Source organism: Coturnix japonica, chromosome Z, assembly GCF_001577835.2.
Source record: "Coturnix japonica isolate 7356 chromosome Z, Coturnix japonica 2.1, whole genome shotgun sequence".
Classification (NCBI taxonomy): Eukaryota; Metazoa; Chordata; class Aves; order Galliformes; family Phasianidae; genus Coturnix; species Coturnix japonica.
This window is the reverse complement of record NC_029547.1, coordinates 46,030,450-46,052,065: the sequence shown is the minus strand read 5'-3', so window position 1 is coordinate 46,052,065 and position 21,616 is coordinate 46,030,450. Positions and strand designations below refer to the sequence as shown.

Genomic DNA, 21,616 nt, shown 5'->3' with positions numbered 1-21,616 from the left:
AATGGGGATCTGATGGACACATACCATCTCTGTAGGCTCCCACTGTCAGCAGCACTTCTGCATGCCTTAGAACCAAGAGCAAAAGCAAGGGAATGGAAATAAAATGAAACAAAGCAGTACATACACAAAATTCTGGAGAAGAAAGCAAATTAAAGAGAAACTGACTAGAGACCTGTGGCAACACCGTCCAACCAGTTACATGTGAGCATGGCTGGGGACAGGCTGAATGAGAAGACAAGTTCCTGGCTTATTTTGGAGGAGTGGGACAGATCATTTTTTAGAGCAAGGACTATTTTGTCACTGAGGTTAATGCACTTTAAACTCCCACCTCTGGCTACTTTTCTCCCTCAAGAAATAATAGCCCATGCAATGAAGAATGTTTATAAAAACATCCCAATGCCAGAGGTACATTCTACAAAGGTTGCCCCAAAAGTAGTGCCTCCTGTTTTATGATATTGGCCCATGGGTGTTGGTAGTACGACAGTAGAGGGCGAATCTTCCCATTACAAGTTGTTGCAATGTGACCGACGGCAGCAGAGGGGCAGTCTGACACAGTGGTGTCTGACATGGAAATGTGGACGGAGCAAAGGTGTGTTGATTTCCTCTATGAGGAAAGAAAGGCAGTCACAGACATCCACCTGATGAACGTTTATGGATACAAATAGTGGATGTGAAGTGGTAAGTTTTGCATTTCAGCAGCAACAATACCAATGATAAAGACAAGCCACTTTCCGGACAGCTGTGCACAACTGTCACACCATGAAATGAAGAGTGTCTTGATCAGCTTATCTGCAGAAATCCGCTAGTGGTGGTGGCTGTGTTGAAAAACAGTGTTTTCTAGCTCAGATTTGGCTCTATCAAATAGTGTAATTGTGCTCTTAAGAAACATGGTCCAGCCTCCCGTCTTCCACATTCACGTAAGTGAGCTTCCTGAGCACTTCAGTTAAGAGATAAACATTTTCTAATACAAGATACAGCCTCTGCCATTGGAGGAAGAGGCTCCGCTGTTAAGGAACAATAATGTCAAACAAAATTTAAAATCCTTTTAAGTGTAACAGGACACACAAAGAGCGCTCCATCGGCAACATAGTGTCTTTTAAAAGCTGTTGTACCAGGGCACTAGCCAGCAGGGCACAGCAGCTGCAGCTGACAAGCCTGCTCACAGCCTGAAGAATTTCTCCCTGGATCTCATGCAAAGAGGGGTACTGGCCTCTGGAAGAAAGACCTGGCACCAGTAAATCACTGTGTGACACAAGCTGGTGGTCAAGAACACTTTGGGGAAGCAGTCCTGGAGTTTTAGCACAGCTCTTCTTGTCAGTGGGAGCTCTGACTCAGCCAGCAGGCAATAACTACTGCTGAGCTGCTGGGGGGCTCTCTGTCAGAGGAGCAGCTCACAGAAAGTATCAGTACAACAGAATTACAAACCACTGCACATCGCTTCCTTTCCAAACCACATCACAGGGTGCTGCAGAACATGTGCAGTTTGATGTGAGCCACCAAAGCTACAGCAAAATTCTTAGTTCCTAAAAGAAGAAAATGCTTTGCATTACCTCTAAAATAAACTCCACCCTCACCAACTTCACCAACTTTCCCAACATTTGATTACACGAACTAAACAGCAGACACGCCAAGAAAAAAATCTGCAATTTTTATGTCTTCTGAACAGAGCCAGAGGGGCTGCAATGACTGCGTATCAAAACACAGGATCTCCACCAAATGTTTTTGTTGGCAGACAGATACTGAACAGCTAGGCCTGAAGTGACCATATACAACCACAGAGTCATAGAATGGTTTGAACTAGAAGGACCTTAAAGCCCACCCAGTTCCACCCCTGTGCCATGGGCAGGGCTGCCTGCCACCAGCTCAGCTGCTCAGGGCCCCATCCACCCCTCCAGAGATGGGGCACCACAGCTTCTCTGGGCAGCTGTGCCAGGGCCTCTTCTGAGTGAAGGATTTCCATTTAATATCTAACCTAAATCTCCCCCCTTTTAGTATAAAACCATCCCCCCCTGTCTTATCACGATCAGATTGTGTAAAAAGCCAGTCTCTCTCCTGTTTACAGTCTCAAGTATCGAAAGGCTCCAACACGGTCTCCCTGAAGTTTTCTCCAGAATGAACAATACCAGCACATCTTCAGGGCACAGGAAAGGTGTTCACTCAGTAACATCATCATCGCTAACCAAGGTGAATTTGTCATAGTGTCTCAGACTGAAGAACTTGTTTGTAACTGTAGCAGATTCAGATGTGGTTAATTTTTCTAAAGAACTTTGCTTTTGTGTAGGATTTCTTCCACTAGTGTCTCATGATAGCTCTACAAAGAAGCCCAACATTCACTTCCTTGTATAAAGTGAATAGGCTGCCTATGCCACTTTCAGTGAGCATGTCACTCCTCTTTAAAATCACTTTCACTGCTAAAACACCTGAAAATCTCATATCTAGTCTTTCACAACAGCTGCTCATAGAACAGAAAATGGGTCCAAAAGATTTTTTTGCCTTGTACATTCCTCTGTAATGGCATGGGTGACTTTTTCCAGCAGCTCTTCTTTCATATTAAAGGGGGAAAGTTCTTGCAAGGCAAAATGCTACCTCAGCACTGAATCAAAGAACAAAAGAGCAGATTTTCCTGAATGGTCAGCAATTTACACTGCTGACACACTTGAATACGTGCCTTAGTTAGACCACCTCATCTATTTGCCACTCCAGCTGCAGAATATGCATGTTCACTTCACTGATTTGTAAGATTTATCTAATTTTTTCAAATTACTTTTTTTTCCTTTTATTTATTCTAAAAACTACATCTTCTTTCTTTAAAGAACTTTAAAAACTAATAATTCTTCATCAGGCAAAATGTCAGACCCAGATGCCAGGTAATTCTTGACAAAGCAGGATGTATAAGAAATTATATTACCTTGCCTTTAAACGGACTTTCACACAAAACAAGACCCCTTTGCAATAAAGCCAGCTGCTTTTTGAGACAGCTGAACAAAGGCTAGATAGATTTATGTTATTCCCAAAGGAGTAATTTTCACTCTCTGATTGTCACGAGTCTTCCAACCATCCTTTTTTCTCCATGAAGCAGAAGCTTTACCAGAATGCTAAAAAATGAGCGTTCACTCAACAATTGACAAAGCTTTAAATGAATTATGATTTTAAACAACAGAAAAAGTTTTCAACAGGATGACAAATTCAGCCATTTGAACAGAAGTGTACCTCACACTTCTCACTATAAAATTCCAGCTTCCAAGTTAGTAGAGACTGTCAGTAAACAGCATTTCTGATCTGTGGAAAATTTTTTATTTCAATTCCAAACTATAACAGCAGCTGACAATGTCCATTTAATGTTTACAAGAGTGGATAGTGATAAGACAAGGGGGAATAGTTTTAATCTGAGACAGGGGAGGTATAGGTTGGATATTAGGAGGAAGTTTTTCACACAGAGGGTGGTGACGCACTGTAACAGGTTGCCCAAGGAGGCTGTGGATGCCCCATCCCTGGAGGCATTCAAGGCCAGGCTGGAAGTGGCTCTGGGCAGCCTGGTCTGGTGGTTGGTGACCCTACACATAGCAGGGGGGTTGACACTGGATGGTCACTGTGGTCCTTTTCCACCCAGGCCACTCTGTGATTCTATAATTCTATGAATGTCTAAGAGAAAAAAGAAAGAAATTAAGTTTATACCTGTAACCAAATGTATGACCAAGGAGTAAATGCTATAACAGAAATGTATATTTTCTTCATTTTTCCCTCTCCTTTAAAGAAGTTATCTTGGGAAGCTGCTTTCCACCTCTGCCCATAAGAATCAGCCTTGCAGACAAGAGGCATGAGCTCTACCTAAAATGATCTTCATCCACAGTCTTCAGCTGAATTCAGACAGCAGCTGAAGGGAATCTTACCCAACTCCTGCTCTGGAAGGGATGCCCAGAACAGGTTGCCCAGGACCACATCCAGATGGCTACATAAGATCTCAAAGGAGGAAATTCCACAGCCTCATGGACAACTTGTACCAGTGCTCTTGCCACCTGCAAAGGACTACAGTGCTGCCTGGTGTTCCAGTTTGTGCCCATTGCCTCTTATCCTCAATTCCACAATGAATCAGCTTGACTGATGGCAGTACAGTTCCCTTATTACATTTCAGCTCTTCTGACTACTTCTCAAGATAACACCTAACGCAAAATGAGGATGCAGCAACATGATACACTGTCTTCTTGCTTAAAAGTGGGAATATACTGAGGTAGCAGAAAACTGCACTGTTCCCTTAGTCTACTTGGAAAACAAGGAAAAAAATCCAGTAGTAGCAAAAACATCCTCCCGGTATGTATTTGCAATGGGTCCTGTACACAGTCCCAATAAAAAAGGGAAAAAAAAAGCAATCATATTCAGTAGGAGCATATTGAAGGACAAGAAATGCATCAACAGAAAACATTGTCCCAATTACACACATTTAGACAACGAAAAGCAGTGAGTTTACAAAACATGCTTCTAATTGCTGTTGAATTTAACCTTAGCAAAGATCAGTGGAAGAACTAGCAATAACTATATTAACTATGTTTAGTTGGTTTTTTTTTTTCCTTCTTAAAAACAAAAAACGACAAAAAAAACCCACCATGATTTGGGAGAAACTTGCTGACCTTGCTGGGATGTGGTAAGAGTTCTCAATCCACAATTTTAAGCATGCACAATCTATTATTTTTGGCTGGTATGCAGACAGCATTAGAAGGGGTTACAGGCTGGAAAAGCCATTGCTCATTAGAACTTAGAAACATTATGAAGGCCTTCCACAACATGATCCCTTTTGTTCAGTTTGCTGATTTCTGCTAAGCTTTAAGTAAGAACACCACAAACAGTTGCCAACAGGAGGACTCAGTGTAAGTGACTACAAAACAAACAGAAGTAATGCCAAAGATATAATCAATACAAACAAAGAATTCACATATACAAATGCTCTTCCTTCTGTCTTAAAATCTGTGCTAAGGGGATTCATTACAACACTGCTCGTTGCTACAATGTTGTTTGCAAAAGGTGTAATTCAGCACTGTGATCCAATGTAGAACTATTGGAAGTAAGCAAGAGGTGACTCCTTTCATTTCCTAGATGAAAAATGTTTCTTTTTCAAAAAAGAAAGAAAAAAAAAAGAAAGAAAAAAAAGAAAGAAAAAAAAAGCCAAAATAAAAACAAAACAAGTGAACAAAAACCTTGTATACATTAGCAGGCTCCTGCAACAAAGATTCTCTTTCGTATGAGCTTAGAATTCCTGGGACCTACAAGCAGAAAGCCTAGAGATACCTCTCTTGCAGAGGATTAAAAAATGAAGTATTCACACTGCACTGAAATAAAATAAAAAAGAGTCCCTGCTTCTTGCACACACTGAAAATTCTTTTTTGTGAAATCTTCTGTGAGCATAAGAGAATTAACATGGCCCTCGTTATATATTACTATATTACTGATTATTATTATTGTTACAAGACATTATGAGTTCCAGAATTTTACTTGCAATCAAGCCTTTTCTGCCCTACACATGACTCAGTTTGATAAGGAAACAAACACAAACTGAACCTCATTGTGCAACCTTTCCAGAATCAACATACTTCCTGAATCACTCCTTGCTTCACTGAAAAGCATGTAATTAATGCAACAAATTATCAAGGCACACAAATAAGAACTTACACATAGGATGAGCACTTTGGCTGGCTTTCAATGCACCATTCCTATGATCTGCTCACTGAAGTTAAGCTAGCTGGAGCCACAAAACTCACTATGTTTGCTAAGCAGCTTGTCTTGAACAGCTTGTCTACAAAGATGATGCTAGAGCAAGTCTTGAAAGTTCTGGACCAAGTAAATTGGTGCTGGAAACATGCAAGATATGTTCCAGTTACACTTGAATATACTTCTCTCCTTCACCAGGCTTCAAGGAGCATAGTGTGAAGTTTACAAGAGAGCTGAATTTGTCAAGGAGGTAGATTGCAGAGCAGCAGGAGGTGATGGTTTAAAACAGATCTGGCAGACAGCACAGAGACATGCAGCAATAGCGACCAAGACAGGGAGTGAGCTTAGTACTTTTCAGCATAGAGAAGAGATAACCAAGGGATATCAGACTACAAACATTGGTTTGATGAAAATAAGCAAAGAGCAATTACTCACTACTTCTCTCAGGACACCCATCAGCATTGTGCAGCTGCATACTTAACTCATCATTTTTCTACACAGTGTCAGCTCTGGAACCTTTTGCTGCAGGGTACTGTAGCTAGCTGTGGATCAGAAATGATTACAGATAATGAGATCACTGCCTATTACCAGTTGCCAAAAAACTGGAAGTACAGACCATGAAAGGATCCCTCACTGCTTTTGATCTTGAAGCACCCCATAGTTGCAACCCACTGAAATGAAGTACTAATAAAGAAGGACACAGCCTAAAGATAGATGCCTTTTTTTTTTTTTTTTTCCTAAACAAATTGAGACAAAAAGTATACTCTCAAGTTTTCTACAGCCACAGTCATCATATACCAAAAGAAAAGTGATCATTTCCCAAATTCTGCTCTAAGCACCATTGAGACAAAGCCAATCCCAAGGTCAAGCTGCTTATTCTCCTAAGACATCTTGGCACTCCTGGGCAAGAGCAGGACACTTCTGTAGCCAGGCTGACCTGCTTCTCCTTATAATAACCACTAAAGTCTAAAGTGCATTAGTCACCTGAACATCCATGAAGGCCAGACTTTGTTATTACGGAAGCAGGAACAAGAACTTAACAGATGATGTAGGCTAGCTGGGCTCTGCAGTACACTAAACCCAGATCCTACAGAGAAACAAGAGAGCCTTCAGCCCATTTACCAAACTAAGAAGAAGTAAGAATGTATAGGCTGTGTCTGTGAAAGAAAATCCTGCAGAAAGTCCTTTGCCAAACTTACTCAGATGCCACAGGAGTATTTCTCTTTCCATTATCTTTTATGGCTACCAAACAGATCATAAAATAACTTCAAAAAGGCATGGGAGGAACTCAATTTCAGGTTAGTAGAGATGAATTTAGTGGCCTAGAGGCATCCCTAAGTATCCTGGTACTTCAATCTTCAGCCATACACACACAAAATAACAAATGTCACAAATACACAGTGACTCAAGAGGCTGCTTCTGCCAATGAGGAAGGTGCAGAAAAGAAAAACAGTGGATCCCATTCAACTTACTACACATCTTCAGGGAGAAGAGCAAGGCATTACACAATAGGAAAATCAAAAGTGAACAATCAGGTCCAACTAAAGCCAGTAGCATCCTTTAAACAATTCTAAATTATTTCATTGGTTTTACATTCAATTTAAGAATAAATATTGTAGCTGTGACAAAACAGAAGTTTTTCAAATCTTTAAAATGGCTCTAAAGCAAAATCACATTACAAAGGAGAAGCGAGCTTCAGGAAGTGGTTGAATTACTATGGCTTGCACAACACTATTTTCAACCCTTCTGTGAGTTATGACAGCATGGAAACCGCCGTGTTTTCCCTAGCACACTACCCACTGACAGGATGCTGCACAGAGAGAAGGGTCACTCACTATCCCCATTTCGCCTCATTTTCCAAAGCTCAGTGCTGCGCACCTCACTGGTCCTGTCTGAACACTGAACTTGTTTGAGTCTTACCACGATACCCTAGTGCTCCTGCCTTAGATCTCAGTTATATTAACCAGTCCACCACAAGCCTCTGACGCTATTTTACAAAAACCTGACCTGGCACATTTGGGCCTTTCTGCTTTTCTGTCTGATGCTCCAGTGCTCAGTGCAAGCTGTTGTCAGGCTTGTTTCCTAACTTCATCAATCTCAGATGCAGTGAGACTAACCCAGACTTCCATAAAACCAGGCCCAGGCTCATAATGAACATCAAGGAAGGGAAAAAGAAAGAGCTCCTGCAAAAAGTGTAGGGTGCATGTTTTATTTCCTGATGCCAGGCATCAGAAGCAGGAACAGAATTTGGTTGCCATGGCATTTCCCATCTTCAAAGTCACCTAGGCCTTCACCTATTGGAAGGCTCTGTCCCGGTCACTGTTCACTTTCCCACATGAAATGGAGTTACTAGAGAATTTTTTTCCTAAGGCACCCCTATTCCTTCTGCAGCAGCATCCAGGGCCTGATCTGGACACAGAGCTGAAGTGCAGTAAAAGAAAAAATGATTACACACTGTAAGGCATCATTGTAACAAATGAGTGTTAGAAAGCTATCTTAAGACTGCCCATGCAGCAAAAAGATTACAAACCAAATAATCAAAAATCTCAGATTTACCTTAGAGTAATTCCAAATATTATGCTTCAAAAATATCTTCAGTTTCTCTATTTTTTTTTTCCATGACAGAACTCACCAGAAGTTTCATTCTGCAGAATGAGGCCAATGCATAAACTGCTCCACACAGCAGAGCTCAGAACAGTAATGTGGATTTCAGCCTCCCCTGAGCTTCCTACTGTCATAGCAATTGAACATCCAGAAGCAGTTGAAATCTGCAAGAAACAGCTAACTGTATGGAAGAATAAAGCAGATTACTGCCTCCACAGGTTACTGGTAGGCAGCTCACTGGGACACCCCAATCAACTTTGGACGGAGAGTCTTACCTCATGAATACAGGAAGATCTCATTCTTCTGACAAAACCTCTAAGTGTTTCTAACCATAACATTCCACTTGGCACAAAGCAAGGAGTTCCTTCAAGCCAGGAAATTAAGATTTCCATTCTTCATCATTGCTTCTCACAAGCCAAACCTAGGAACTGCAAGGACTGTTTGTCCGGCGGTCCCTGGGAGACAGACTATATAACACACAATATGAAGGAAACTGGACCCTCATCTCTGCTTGATCAAGAAGGAGGACTCTGTCTTTTACCCCTAGGGTGCCCCTACACAACAGAGATGAGGTTTAGAAAAATGAGAGGGTGTGGGTAACGGTAAAGACCCAGCAAGGGATTACCATATTAAGTTGGTATAACCACACACCTATATTAGAACCAGATCCACACACAAAAAGAAAACAGATCCACACAGTGTGCCACCTGGGCACACTGCTGGCTCGTATTCAGCCAACTGTCCCAGAAGAGACAGTGAAGGAGGGATTAGGGTGCTGCCCTCAATGTTAAGAAATTAATACATTACAGAGAGCTGCCCTTGAGAAATGGACACAAACAAGTTGACAGCTTGTGGGTAAAAATCAAGGACATCTTCTGATTGCAGCCTATTGGAGGCCTTCTGATGTAGGGGAGCCTCCTGATGAGGCCTTCTTGCTTCAGCTACAGGAAGCATCATACTTACAGGTTCTCATCCTGATGGAGGTTTTCAACCAACCAGATGTCCTCTGGGAAAAAGAAAGAAAACAAACATGGTTGGGTGTGAATAATCTAGCAGACTTCTGGAGTGTGTTGAGGATAACTTCCTGGTCCAGGTATTAGACAAACCAACCAGAGGTGAAGCATTACTGGACCTGGTGCTCACCAGTGCAGAGGAGATCATTAAACAGGTTGACTGGAGGCAACCTGAAGTACAGAGACCACGTCCTGGTTGAGTTTGTGATCTCAAGGAGTTTGGGACTGGCAAAGAGCAGAGTCAGAGCCCTGAACTTTTTTCATGCTGTTTAAGGAATTGCTAGATGAGATACTCTGGGAAGTTGTCCTTAGGGACAAAGGAATGGAACAGTGCTGGAAACTCTCTGTCCTTCTGAGAGCAGAAATTCACATATTCCAGTGCATGAAGTCAAGCAGGGAAGGCAGGAAATGGGCATAGCTGAACACAAATGACCTGCTGGTCATGCTGAGGGATAAAAATGTAATGCACAAGCGGTGGAAACAGGGACTTGTGGCCTGGGAAGAGCACAGAGAAGTCTTCTGAACATGCAGAGGTGAGATCAGGAAAGCCACAGCCCAGATGAGACTGAATTTGGCAAGGGATGTGAAAAATAACATGAAGGAATTCTATAGATACATTAGTTAGAAGAGAAAGGCTAAGGAGAGTGTACTCCTCCTGATAAATGAGAAGGGAGAACTGGCTTCAATAGACATGGAGAAGGCTGAGGTATTACACTAGATGGAAGAGATGTCAACCAGAGAAACCTGGAAAACCTTGACAAATCAACATACTGGAACTTAATGAGATCCAACAAGGTCAAGTGGAAAATGTTGCTCTTGGGTCAGAGCAACCACAGATATGCATACAGATCAGGAGAACTCACTGAGAGAAGCTATATGGAGAAGGACTTGGGGGTCCTGATGGACAAAAGCCTGGACACAAGCAAGCAGTATTTGTTTGCAGCTTAGAAGGCCAACAGTATCCCAGGCTTTATCAAAAGAGAGGTGGCCAGCAGGGAGAGGGAGGGGACTGTTTCCCTTTGCTCTGCCCTTGCGATGCCCTGGAGCATTACATCCCCAGGTATGGTCCCCAGCACAAGAAAAAATGGGGACTGTGGGAGTAACTCCAGAGGAGGGCCCTGAAGATGATCATAGGGCTGTAGCACCTCTCCTGTGAAGAAAGGCTGGGATTGTTCAACTTGGAGAAGGCCCTCAGGAAACCTTAGTGTTGCCTTCCAGTACTTAAAAGGGGCTTATAAAAAGGAAGGAGACTGACTTTTTACATGGTCTGATAGTGGTAGGACAAGGAATGTTTTTTTAACTGAAAGAAAGGAGGTTTAGGTTAGATACTGGGAGAACATTTTTTACTCAGAGGGCAGTAAGGCTCTGGCACAGTTGCCCAGAGAAGCTGTGGTGCCCCATCCCTGGAGGTGCTCAAAGCGAGGTTGGGTGTGACCTCGGGCAGCTGAGCTGGTGGGGGGCAGCCCTGCCTGTGGCAGGGGGTTGGAACTGGGTGGGTTTTAAGGTCACTTCCAACACAAGCCACATTGTGAATACAATAACAGCACATATAGCATAAGAAAAAGGAGGAAAAATGGGAAATATTTTCTTAATCCTTTTCCACTCATAGGCAATCCTTTAAAACAAGTCAGTTTTAAATAAAAACTAAGCATGAGAAATAGATAGACAAAGTAAGTTTCCCAGCTTTTGCAGAAAGTCTTATGACCCAGACAAAATAAGTCAGATAAGGTGCTGTTTCCTACCACCTCATAATCATGACTACACTCATCATGTTGTTTTGTTGTTGTTGTATTTTAATCTAATAAAATCAAAAGAGAGAAGAAACATACTGCACAGCAATAAATGGGCTTGTTTTTCTTACACATAATTACAGACAATTCATATGCAATTTAGTTTAAAATGTATTTTTAGAGAATTACCCTTTCACATGCTTGTCTTCTTTTCAGGGTTTTTTCATATCTATTTTTTTTTTTTTCATGAGCTCCTCCAAACTGGGTACTCAAGTCACAAAGCATTAGATTAAAAAAAAAAAAAAAAAGGAATTGCTCTCTATATAGCCCAAACAAACATCTTTGGGCTAAAATTGCACATAGCATAAAATGAGCAAGCAAGCACAGAATAAACAACTGCAATACTGTCATCAAACTTGACACAAGCCTTAAAAGAAAACAAGAATAACTTCTGTGAATCATAATGAAAGATTTCTCCTAGTTCAATTGCTACAAACTGTATGCAGAAGAGATCCAGCATGAAGCTCATGACTACAGCGATATATATGCAAAGATCCCAGACATTCTGCATCTTCAAGTCTTGAAGTACTTTAAAGGTAATTAAACATCATTATGTTCTAAAGTCTGCGCTTTGACAACTGTTTTACAACTTCATGGGAAAAAGTTAGAGGAACAGCTGTCCAAAGCATTCTGCGCTAGAAATGCTGACTACCCAGACAGCCTGTTACAGTTGATGTAGTTTTTCCTCAATGGTAACTATAACCCAACTGAAAAGCTAAATAAATGGCAATAATTAAGTAAGATTCAGATAAATTTGGAAGCAGCATTCACAGAGGATAGAAAAGTGGGCATATAAGAAAGATGTGTTACCATACACAATTTAGAAAAAAAAAAGAAGTTTAATTAAGAAAACACACCTGCACTAGTAAAGTCAGGAAAAAAGGAATACATTTCTTCCATTTATTTTCTACAAATGTACAACTTATCGAGGGCTGCAGTGTGGAGCACCTGCTGCCCTGATAGCTCCCTACCAAGTAACACCAAAGGAGAGGAGCCCACATTGCCATCCTACCAGAGGCAGGCTCTGGGGTTAAGGCATGGATGCCTGGCAACAGTTGCCTGACCTCTGACAGGCAACTTTTGTTCTGTGAGATGACAGGTTAATTTCTCAGCACTCCCAATTCTCTGGGGTGGGAGTGTGAAGTACTGCAATCTAACCAAATCACCTCTGCACACGCTGCTCCAGGTGTCCAGCACTGAAGCAAGAACACAGACAGTAAAGCTGCTGCAACCTGAAATGATCATGCTAAAACTAAAACAAAAGTAGTATTTAAAACTTTTCTGTTTTTAAATATGCTTTTGAATACCATTTACATAACAGCACAAATAATGTCACTGTATAGAAGTCTTTGTGGTACATTTGCAAAGAATAACATCAGCTTTATTTGTACCATTTACAGCACCCTGTCTACCCATGGACAGAAGGATTGAAGGCAAGTTTCAGAGAAAAGAAACTGAAAAACTCAGAAATAATGACACAGAGTTTAGTTACATGAAAGGCATAATCAGTTAAGTCCACTGCAGAACTTTATGAAGTATTTCACACAAAGTAATAATATCAGATCCCTGCATGAAAGTCAATGATTAGACAGGGAAGAATGTCTGAAAATTTCAGACAGGACAAAGCAACAGAAAATGTAAAAGTACTGTGGGCCTGCTTAAATATAAAGGGGGAGCAACTTTGCAAATGTTCTGAAAGAAATTCCCCAAAAGGAATTTTGATAAAGGAGGGATTGGAAAAAGCACAAAGTATGTCTGTCATGAGATAAAAATTGTAAGAATTTCTGAGACAATCACACATCATAAGATCCAGCCTGCCACATCTGAAGGTAAGTAAGACATTTTAAAAGTTAGCATTTACAAGGACCAGAAGCTGCAGATGTTATTCACAGGAGAAAAAGAGGAGCAAAAAGAAAAGTTGAGATAACTAACCCCTGAGCTGAACTCTGTTCACAGAAGTCTTTTTTCCCCCTAGAAGACAGTTTCACTCAAACTACACCAGCTTAGCAAATCACTTTGCTTGACATCCCACTTACTCCATCACCTTAACACGCTGTGGTAGGTCTGCAAGGGACACTTCCAGTGGAAAGCTGACCAGGAACTAACAGAACAGCTGTCCTCTTTGAATGCTACAGCAAAAACTCAACCACAGCACAGAAGTTTCTTGAGTGCTCTTGGGAGCTCCCACTTCAGACACTATTAGTTTAACCGCTCAATTTTCTTTCTTTTTTTCTTAACCCCAAATGTGCCAGAGTCATTTGATATAATGGCAAGATATACTGTCACATTCAACACCAGTACCAAAAGACCTGTTTCTCTCATTGCTGCACACTTTCACTTCTTTCATTCATCCTTCTTTCAGCCTGGACATTATTAATAGTTCAAGGCATACTTCTAAATAACACAAAATTAATAACATGAAGGTAAACATTCAGCCAGTATCCTAAGTGAACAAGCATGTTAATGATAAGCTACATCTCATTGAAGGCTTCTTTTTAATAGAAGGTATTAATACTATCCCAATGGGACACTACAGCTTTCCCATCTAACAGGTGACTTAATACTCACTCATTTCTTAAGCTGGGCAGAGAGTAGGTGTCATGGATCAGAAAGCTCTGAACTGCAGGAGAGGCTTACTGGGGAAACAAGAAGGATGTGGTCATGGCATTTAGGAAGTGCAACAGCACTTTGGGACAGCACCCTGCCTTTCCTCTTCTACTACCCCAACTGCAGTTGCAAGATACAAACTCTGCCTTCAGTATTTCTACCTCTTCAGAAGGCCTCAAGGGCTTGGCCCATCCCCCTTTCATGACGCCGCACCAATTAGAAGCCAACATACTCATGAACACATTGTCAGTATGCGTTTGCTTGCCTCTGAAAACCAAAGCTTCCAGAGCAGGAAGACTGCCCACCGTGTGTCACTGCCACACTCTATTATATTCAGGAGATTTTTCCACAATAGCATTGCTTAAACCTTATTTAAGGAACGTACATAGCTCTCAGGATAATTACTGCATGGAAATGATTCTTTTGTTCTCTCTTTAAAAGAGAAACAAAGCGGATTTAAGACATACTTTTTGGTACCGCTAATTTCAGGGAAGACACAAGCTGTTTTAGCTAGGGGGTAGAAGCCAAACTTCCAAAGCAAGGTGGAAAAACCCAAGCTGAAGTGGGAGTACAAGACACAACTGGAAGCATCTCTCACAAAACCCACCTCACTTGAGCACGCATCTGAAGATCCAGTCTCCATTCAGCCCCAGTGAAGCTAAAGCTTTGTACACTCTGGTTTGATGGTGAGGTTGCCTACTGGGATATTTCTGGGATCCCAGCAGTAGGATTCACAGGGGTCACATTCCCAGAGAGCGGATGAAGGATGGATCAGCAGACTTTCAAAGCATCATGAAGAAAGAGTAAGGGGATGATAAAAAGGCTTCCTAATTATTCACAGCAAAAAACATCAAGGATGTTTCAAGTTAAAATGGCATGTAGCCAGTATTCAAGGAGAAGTGGTTTGAGTTATTTCAGAAGGAAAGTGAGGAGAGGGCCAAAAGCCTGAAAGAGACGGTGGGAATAAAAGATAACGCTGTAAAAGAGAGAGGGAGCCACCTCTGCCACACAGCTATGTCACCCTGGCCAGGCAATGCTTCCACATTTCCGAAACATCCTCAGGTCACGCTCTGCTCAGAAGCAGGCAGTACTGGGAATGCAGGAGGTTTAAATGAGCCAGTCCCACACAGACACACCAGCATGCAAAACAAAGTGGGCTTTCCTCGAGGCTGTTCCTCGAAGGAGCACCTGTGCTCACCTCTCTAGCATGGTTCTGCAATATCAGACAGATTTAAAAGCTTCAGTGCAATTCTTGCTTCCTAGCCTATAAAGGTCAGATGTAGCCTGGGGTCAACACAAAAGACAGATAACAACTGGGAGTTTTTAAAGGACTTAAAACATGGAGTGGAGAGGAAATGAAGTGACAGATAAAATCCAGTTCCAAGAGCCTAACGAGGATGAAAATAAACCCAGCTACCCTTGTGGACCAAAATCTTCCTCTTTCTTTCTCCTCTTAAATGGAAATGGTCTTTTTGCTTTGGTTAGAATTTGCAGATAAACATTCAAAATTAGTAGAAAAGATAAGAAAAGTTACAGAGCAAGACTGAAGATGCCTTACATTCAAGGTCTGCTGGTAGTTTCTAAAGTACATTTTTGGGAGCCCGTAAATCAAAACACAAAACAGGAATGAAATAAGCTAGGGGGGTAGTCAAAGAAAAGTTAACCAGCGTGCCTCAGAAAAATGTCCAGTCCACAGAACACAATATGTTTAACACAACTTCCCTGACAAGGTGTTCCTGAAACTGGGACGGTGGAAGAAGGATTACTTGGTTTGTGCCTCACTTGCATCCAGCTGTCAAGTATTTACTGTGGACTACTAGAAGCAAAAGGGTTCAACCTAGACTGATTAAGGACTAGCTTGTATCTGACAATGTAAGAACAAAATACTGATCAATTTCAACAGATGTCCTTCAGACACGTGTTCCAGGTCTTGCACAGTGCTCAGTACTTGTGTGCTGCCCCAGCAAAACTGAGGGGCAGAGCAGGACATCACCACTGTTACCAACAGCAACTCAGGATATAAAGCTCATTAACAGACAATGTGTAGCTCACTGGGCATAAGTAGTTGATCACTGATGAAGAAGTCCTATCACAGAGTGACAGGTGCCTGAGGAGGGCAGCCAAAATGTCCTGGCACAAGATCAGAAAAAATCCACACGGTGCTTGTTCCCTACTCTCAAAGGCTGGCCTAATTATCAGATTTTCTTTTCACACTTCCTTTTGCTGCATTTTGCAAAAGAAAGCTTCTCTAAGCATGACAGTGATTTAAGTAAAAACATTTTGACCCAGGAAGGAATAAAGTGTGACACATTATTTCCTGGTTTGGGAGAAAGGTAGCATACCCATGACTCTCCTGGAATACAACCAAGTACCATATTTGCTTAGATTGCCTAACACCCAGTACATGACAGATCCTTCTGTACTCAGGTATCTGGGAACTGAAACAAGAAAGAAAGAAAGAAAGAAAGAAGAAAGGAAGAAAAAAAGGAAAAAGGAGAAAGAAATAAGAAAAAAAGATAGAAAGGAAGAGAAAAAGAGAAGAAGGAAAAGAAAAGAAAAGAAAAAGAAGAGAGAAAAGAAAAGAAAGGAGAAGGGGGAGGAAACGAAAAATAAAGAAAAAGCGAAAGAAAAAAAAGAAGAGAGAGAACAAAAGAGAAGGAGAGAAACGGAAGAAGAAAAAAAAAGGAAAAGAAGCCCAAGAAAAAAAAAAGGAAGAGAAGAGAAAAGAAAGGAAAGAAAGAGAAAGGAAGGAGACGATAAAAGAAAGAAAAAAAAAAGAAGAGAGGAAGAAGAGGAAGAGAGGAAAAGAGAGGCAAGGAAGAGGACAGGAAGGAGGAAGGAAGAAGGAGAAGCAAGAGGAAGGAAGGAAGGAAGAGGAAGGAAAGAAGAAGGAGAGAGGAAGGAAGAGGAAGGAAAGAAGAAGGAGAGAGGAAGGAGAGGGGAAGGAAGGGAAAGAACAAGGAAGGAAGAAGAAGGAAGGAAGAGGAAGGAAGGAAGGAAGGGAGGAAGAAGAAGGAAGAGAAGGAGGAGGAAGAGGAGAAGAAGGAGAAGAAGAAGGAAGAAGGAGAAGAAGAAGGAAGGAAGAAGAAGGAAGGAAGAAGGAAGACAGACAGGAAGGAAGAAAGGAAGAAGAAAAAAGAAAGAAAGAAAAAGAAAAGGAAAAAGAAAGAAAAAAAGAAAGGATAAGAAAGAAAAGAAAGCGAAAGAAAGAAAAAAGAAAAGACAAGAAAGAAAAGAAAAGAAGAAAAAGAAAATGATAAAAAAAGAAAGAATAAACAGAAAGAAAGAAAAAAAAAAAAAAAAAGAGCAGCAAACATAATTAAGTCTGGAGAAAATTACTAGAGAATAAAGCAGTGAACAAAAAGATCAGGTAGACCTTTTTCAAATGACGTTTTTGTTTTCACACCTCAAGTCACCTAGAGGAGATGGATGTTAAGAGGAGTTGGAATAGACTCTTAGGAGCACAGCTAGGACTAAAGGATTTCAGTACCAAGGGAACAGCCAAGGATATGTAGAGTCAAGACTATGCATGAGGAAAAAGGGAACTGGAGGTTTTCAGCCACCTCCCAGACACAACCTCAGCCTGGGGACCCTCTCATATTAAAAGATTCCCCCTTCTGACAACAGAGGAATTTTACAAGTTCAAATCTTTCTTTCATGACAGTGCAACACGAAGCATCAACTAAAGCGCTCCCTGGTACTGGAAGTGTCTCAGAAGTCATTAGATTAGGGTGCCTCACTTAATGCTCCTAGTGGTCCTACATCAAGATTTTCTCTTTTCAAGAGCGACTTTAGAAAAGCACAATCCAGCTTTTGCAACTCAAGTACTATCATTATCCTGCTTTAATAATACATCTAATGTTAATTCTCCTACAGCGAGATGACTAAGCTATACTCCAGATTTCTGCACACAGATCCCCACTTGTCTAACTGCCAATGTTTTCTACATTATTTTCATAACAGGAACAGCTCTCTTATGATGGGAAACTCTCCCAATTTTAACAGGAAATTGTTTCCCTCAACTATTGGCAGTCATACTACACAGCTTATGAGAGTGTACTCTAAAATGAAAATAAACGTAATGCTAAAATGATATTAATGAGCAGCTTCACCAGGAAAAAAAAAAAAACAAACAAAAGCAACACAACCCACAAAAAAAAAAAAAAAAAGAGTATGGTCAGATGTTTGGTTTTGTATGACAAGGTGAATACACTTATTGTGAAATTATGATGTGCTATTGTGTGATAAGATTAATTTAGGTTTCCTGCTTTTTACTTGTAAGATAGAAAAAGTTATTTGATTTTCATCACATGCTTTGAGAACCACTTTCACCATATTCACCTATCAAACATGAGGTAAAAAGCACCTCAAATACATATATGCCTGCAGTAGGCACAAGAGGAAGCACGGAGGATACCTGAGCAAACCACATAAAACGCTGCAACAATTATACTTGGCAGCCAATGCCAAGTCTGCTAGCTTGTGGTTTGCTGCACTGTTGGGGTGAGGCAGGAAGAATCACTATCTGCACAGCTATAGGGCTCCAGCCTCAGCCTCCTGAACAGTAAGGTTTACTCAGACAGCAGGCACAGAATGTAAACCAAGCAATCCTCTTTGATTCACGCACAAACTGAATCACATGAATGAAGGTATAATTCTGAGAAACATTATCTGCACATTGAGATCATTCCATCTGTGCAGTAATTTTAAACACTGTTTTTCATTCACTTTGCATTCCTCTAGAGCTGCAAGCAATTGTTAACAATTTCTCTCTCTCTTTCTCTCCCAAGCATACATTCATTCATCACTGATGCTATCTCTATCTCTACTATCTCTACACAGTGAATACATACATATTTCATTAACACAAAACATATAAACAAACATCATTTTTGCAAAACTCTAATTTACTTTGTGGGTCTGTCTGAAAGGTAATCTGTATATACTAACGGCCCCCCAGAGACTACACAAAGGCTCTACTACTTTCAGAAGATCATCTTTCAGATTATTAAAATACTTATATCTATATCCAACTTTGCAGTAGCAATTAACCCTTCACTGTTACTCAGGGCCTCTCACATTTATCCACTAGATCCCACAGATGAAGACAAGCAAAAACAAATGCCACCTAGAAATTATCAGGCAGATTGAGAACTGGTTGCAAGGCCTTTGCTTCATCTCTTGATCACAATATAGGGCAGTGCTGATGCTGAGGGAAACACTTCCAAGCTGCCCCATGTATCACAGGCATGCATCAGTAAGAATGTCCTGTGAACCCAGACAGAAGATTAGGTGTTAACCTCAGTTAACACCTAATGTCAGTATTCATCCTGCTTACGACAGGTGGAGAGAAGCTGGGGTGTGTAAGCACAAATTTTCAACCTTAGAAACTGGGTTAATTTTCATGACAATCTTTACACGATTTCCAGATAGTTAATGAAGGGGTGGACATGTGATTCAGAGCTTCGTGATACAAACCACAGAAAATATGCACAAAAGCAAGAAGACAAATGTTTTACTAACTCTAACAAGACCAAAGCTGGCCTCAGTTACCCGAATGCAACTTGTTTCAGTCAAACATTCCAAGAGTAAAAGAAGCAAAAAAAAAGCTCTGGTAACACATCCTGATTTCACCTTCCTCCCCTGTTTTTCTGCAAAGGTCCCCGTCCCAGAGCCATGTGCTCAGTCTGAAGAAAGATACTGCCTAATATTGAAATGGATGCAGACAGTGTTCTTTACTGTGAAGACAGACCGTCATCACAGTAATAGACTCCTGGAAGAATCAGTTACTTTAGAGCTTATGAAAATGCTGCACACCACTGAGGAATCATTTCAGTGAATAATGTACTTCATAAAGTTTTCTTCAAAAGATATGAATATCTTGGATAAGCTACGATACAACTTCACATGGCCTTGAAATAGTGGCAGATTTTCACCATAGCACAGAACATCAGTGTTACCTAAAGCAACTGTAGCTGATCCTCACAAATACAAAAGATCTTAACCATTCCTTTCTGCTACGCAAACCAAATGCTCCTTGGAAAGGAGCACTTCCTTACAAGTGCAAGGACAGAAGCTATTTCCCATTCCTTCTCATTCATAAATGCCACACACACTTCTAGAAACACAGTTTCAGTGGTGAGCAAAGATTATTACTCTCAGCTTTTGCCAGCAATCTGGGTGACCTGTGTTCTGACGTGAAAACCCGTAACAAAGCTCCTTCTGTCCTCCAGATGGACATGACTTTTGTATGAAGTTAATTCTGAACATCACAGCTCTAAGCATTTGACAACAAAATAGCTGCTGGCTAGATCTAATTCACTTAAATGTTCTTAGAAAATGCACACAGAAATCCATGTGCTGCATTTACACTAAAATAGACAAAGTGCAGCAATTTTGCCAAGTGACAGAACAGCAGGTCACTCGTAAGTAGATTTTGTTGCAAATCATATATCAGACTGAACACTACCACTTGCATTCCACTTATACAGCTAGGTTATTTCTTTGTAAATCTTGCAGGAGGCTTCTGAATGCTGTGTGGAAAACAAAACAAAAGCAGAAAAACTTTCTGTAAGCCTGGGGAAAGTAAAAATTCTCAAATACCCCAAAAGCCATAAGCAAAAGTCATGATATCTCAGTCTTCCAGAATCTGCCAGACTTCAGACAGTTCTGGTTTGGCATTTCTTTTTGAACGTAATTATTTCATTTTCCTTACAGTTCCAGATTTTTCCACCCATGGCAAATTCACACATATACAGATATCCTAAGATTTCTGGCTAGTGGCTGGTCTAAAGAGCCTCTGTAGGATTCATGCTCTTTTTCTATATTCTTTTGAGTACACAAATGTCTTTATTTAAAATAAGGGCTGCTGTGCAGCTCATTTTCCATTTTAGATGTAAGCTACAGCATGAGGAGGCCAGAAACACCTCCCCTTGGGATCAACTACATTACCGTTTTTAGCTGTACAGCTTCTCTAGGCAGCAAATGGCATAAATCATCATTCAGTAATCACACACAACACAATACACTCAGCTTTTCATATATCTCATCTAGCCCCAGGACACCTTATGGAAATTAGCTGTGTTTCCTCTAGCATCTGTCTTAGAGTTGTTTCAAAATTATGAGCTTAAATTCCTTGTGCAGTCAACGAAGAGACAAGCACATATAGACAGACAAGGTTTGCCTGTACTGGTTATCATAATTCCAAGTCTCTTTATTACAGGCCACAGTAAAGCACTGCACACGATAACCCTTATTCTGCACACTTCAGTTTCCACAGCTTTTATTATTTTACATTCTGCATAAAGGAACTGCACTCGCACTCTGGAATTTTCTTCATATCTCCTAATACAGTACTGGGCTATGGAAATACTCAGCTCACTGTTCTTTCTAATGGGTTTCTCACTGTTTCCTTCTCTGCGGTTGCTGGTCCTGATCTGCTCATATTTTCAGCTCTTCAGTTAGCATTGCAGCTCATTTTCCTTGCTAACTATCATTCATTCTCACTCTGCTCCATCATGTGTCCCCAAGCCCCATCACACTCTTACCTTTCTCAAGTACACAAGACCCAGCTCTCCCAAACACTCCCATTACCATAGCTCCTTGTGCGCCAACTGATACTGATGGTAACATCTGAAAGCAAAAGCAGCAACACAGATGCATGTCAGCCAGTACCTGTGACATATCTGCATAGCTCAGTAGTTTTCAGTCGTACATCTAGCAGCTTAAAAGCAAATATACCAATTTTAGTTCAAACTCTAATAGACATAGGAAGACTTCAATCACACGAGAAAGTTACTGCAATTTTACTCAATCAGTATGGTTATTTGAAGTGCCTAATTCCTTCTGATTGGGACTGCCAATGCCTCTACACAACTGAACACGTTACCTCCTTCATTTTTA

The 21,616-nt window shown here is 40.9% G+C and overlaps 1 protein-coding gene across 1 annotated transcript in view; it reads right to left on the bottom strand.

Moving 5' to 3' along the window:
• RNF38 (ring finger protein 38) overlaps window positions 1-21,337 on the bottom strand; it is a 75,740-nt gene extending 54,403 nt beyond the window's left edge. The window contains exon 1 of the mRNA XM_032441239.1: window positions 21,262-21,337. Within this exon, the coding sequence (XP_032297130.1) occupies window positions 21,262-21,310 (49 nt within the window). The 5' untranslated portion in view covers window positions 21,311-21,337. The remainder of the gene's footprint in view (window positions 1-21,261) is intronic.
• Window positions 21,338-21,616: the final 279 nt, after the last annotated feature.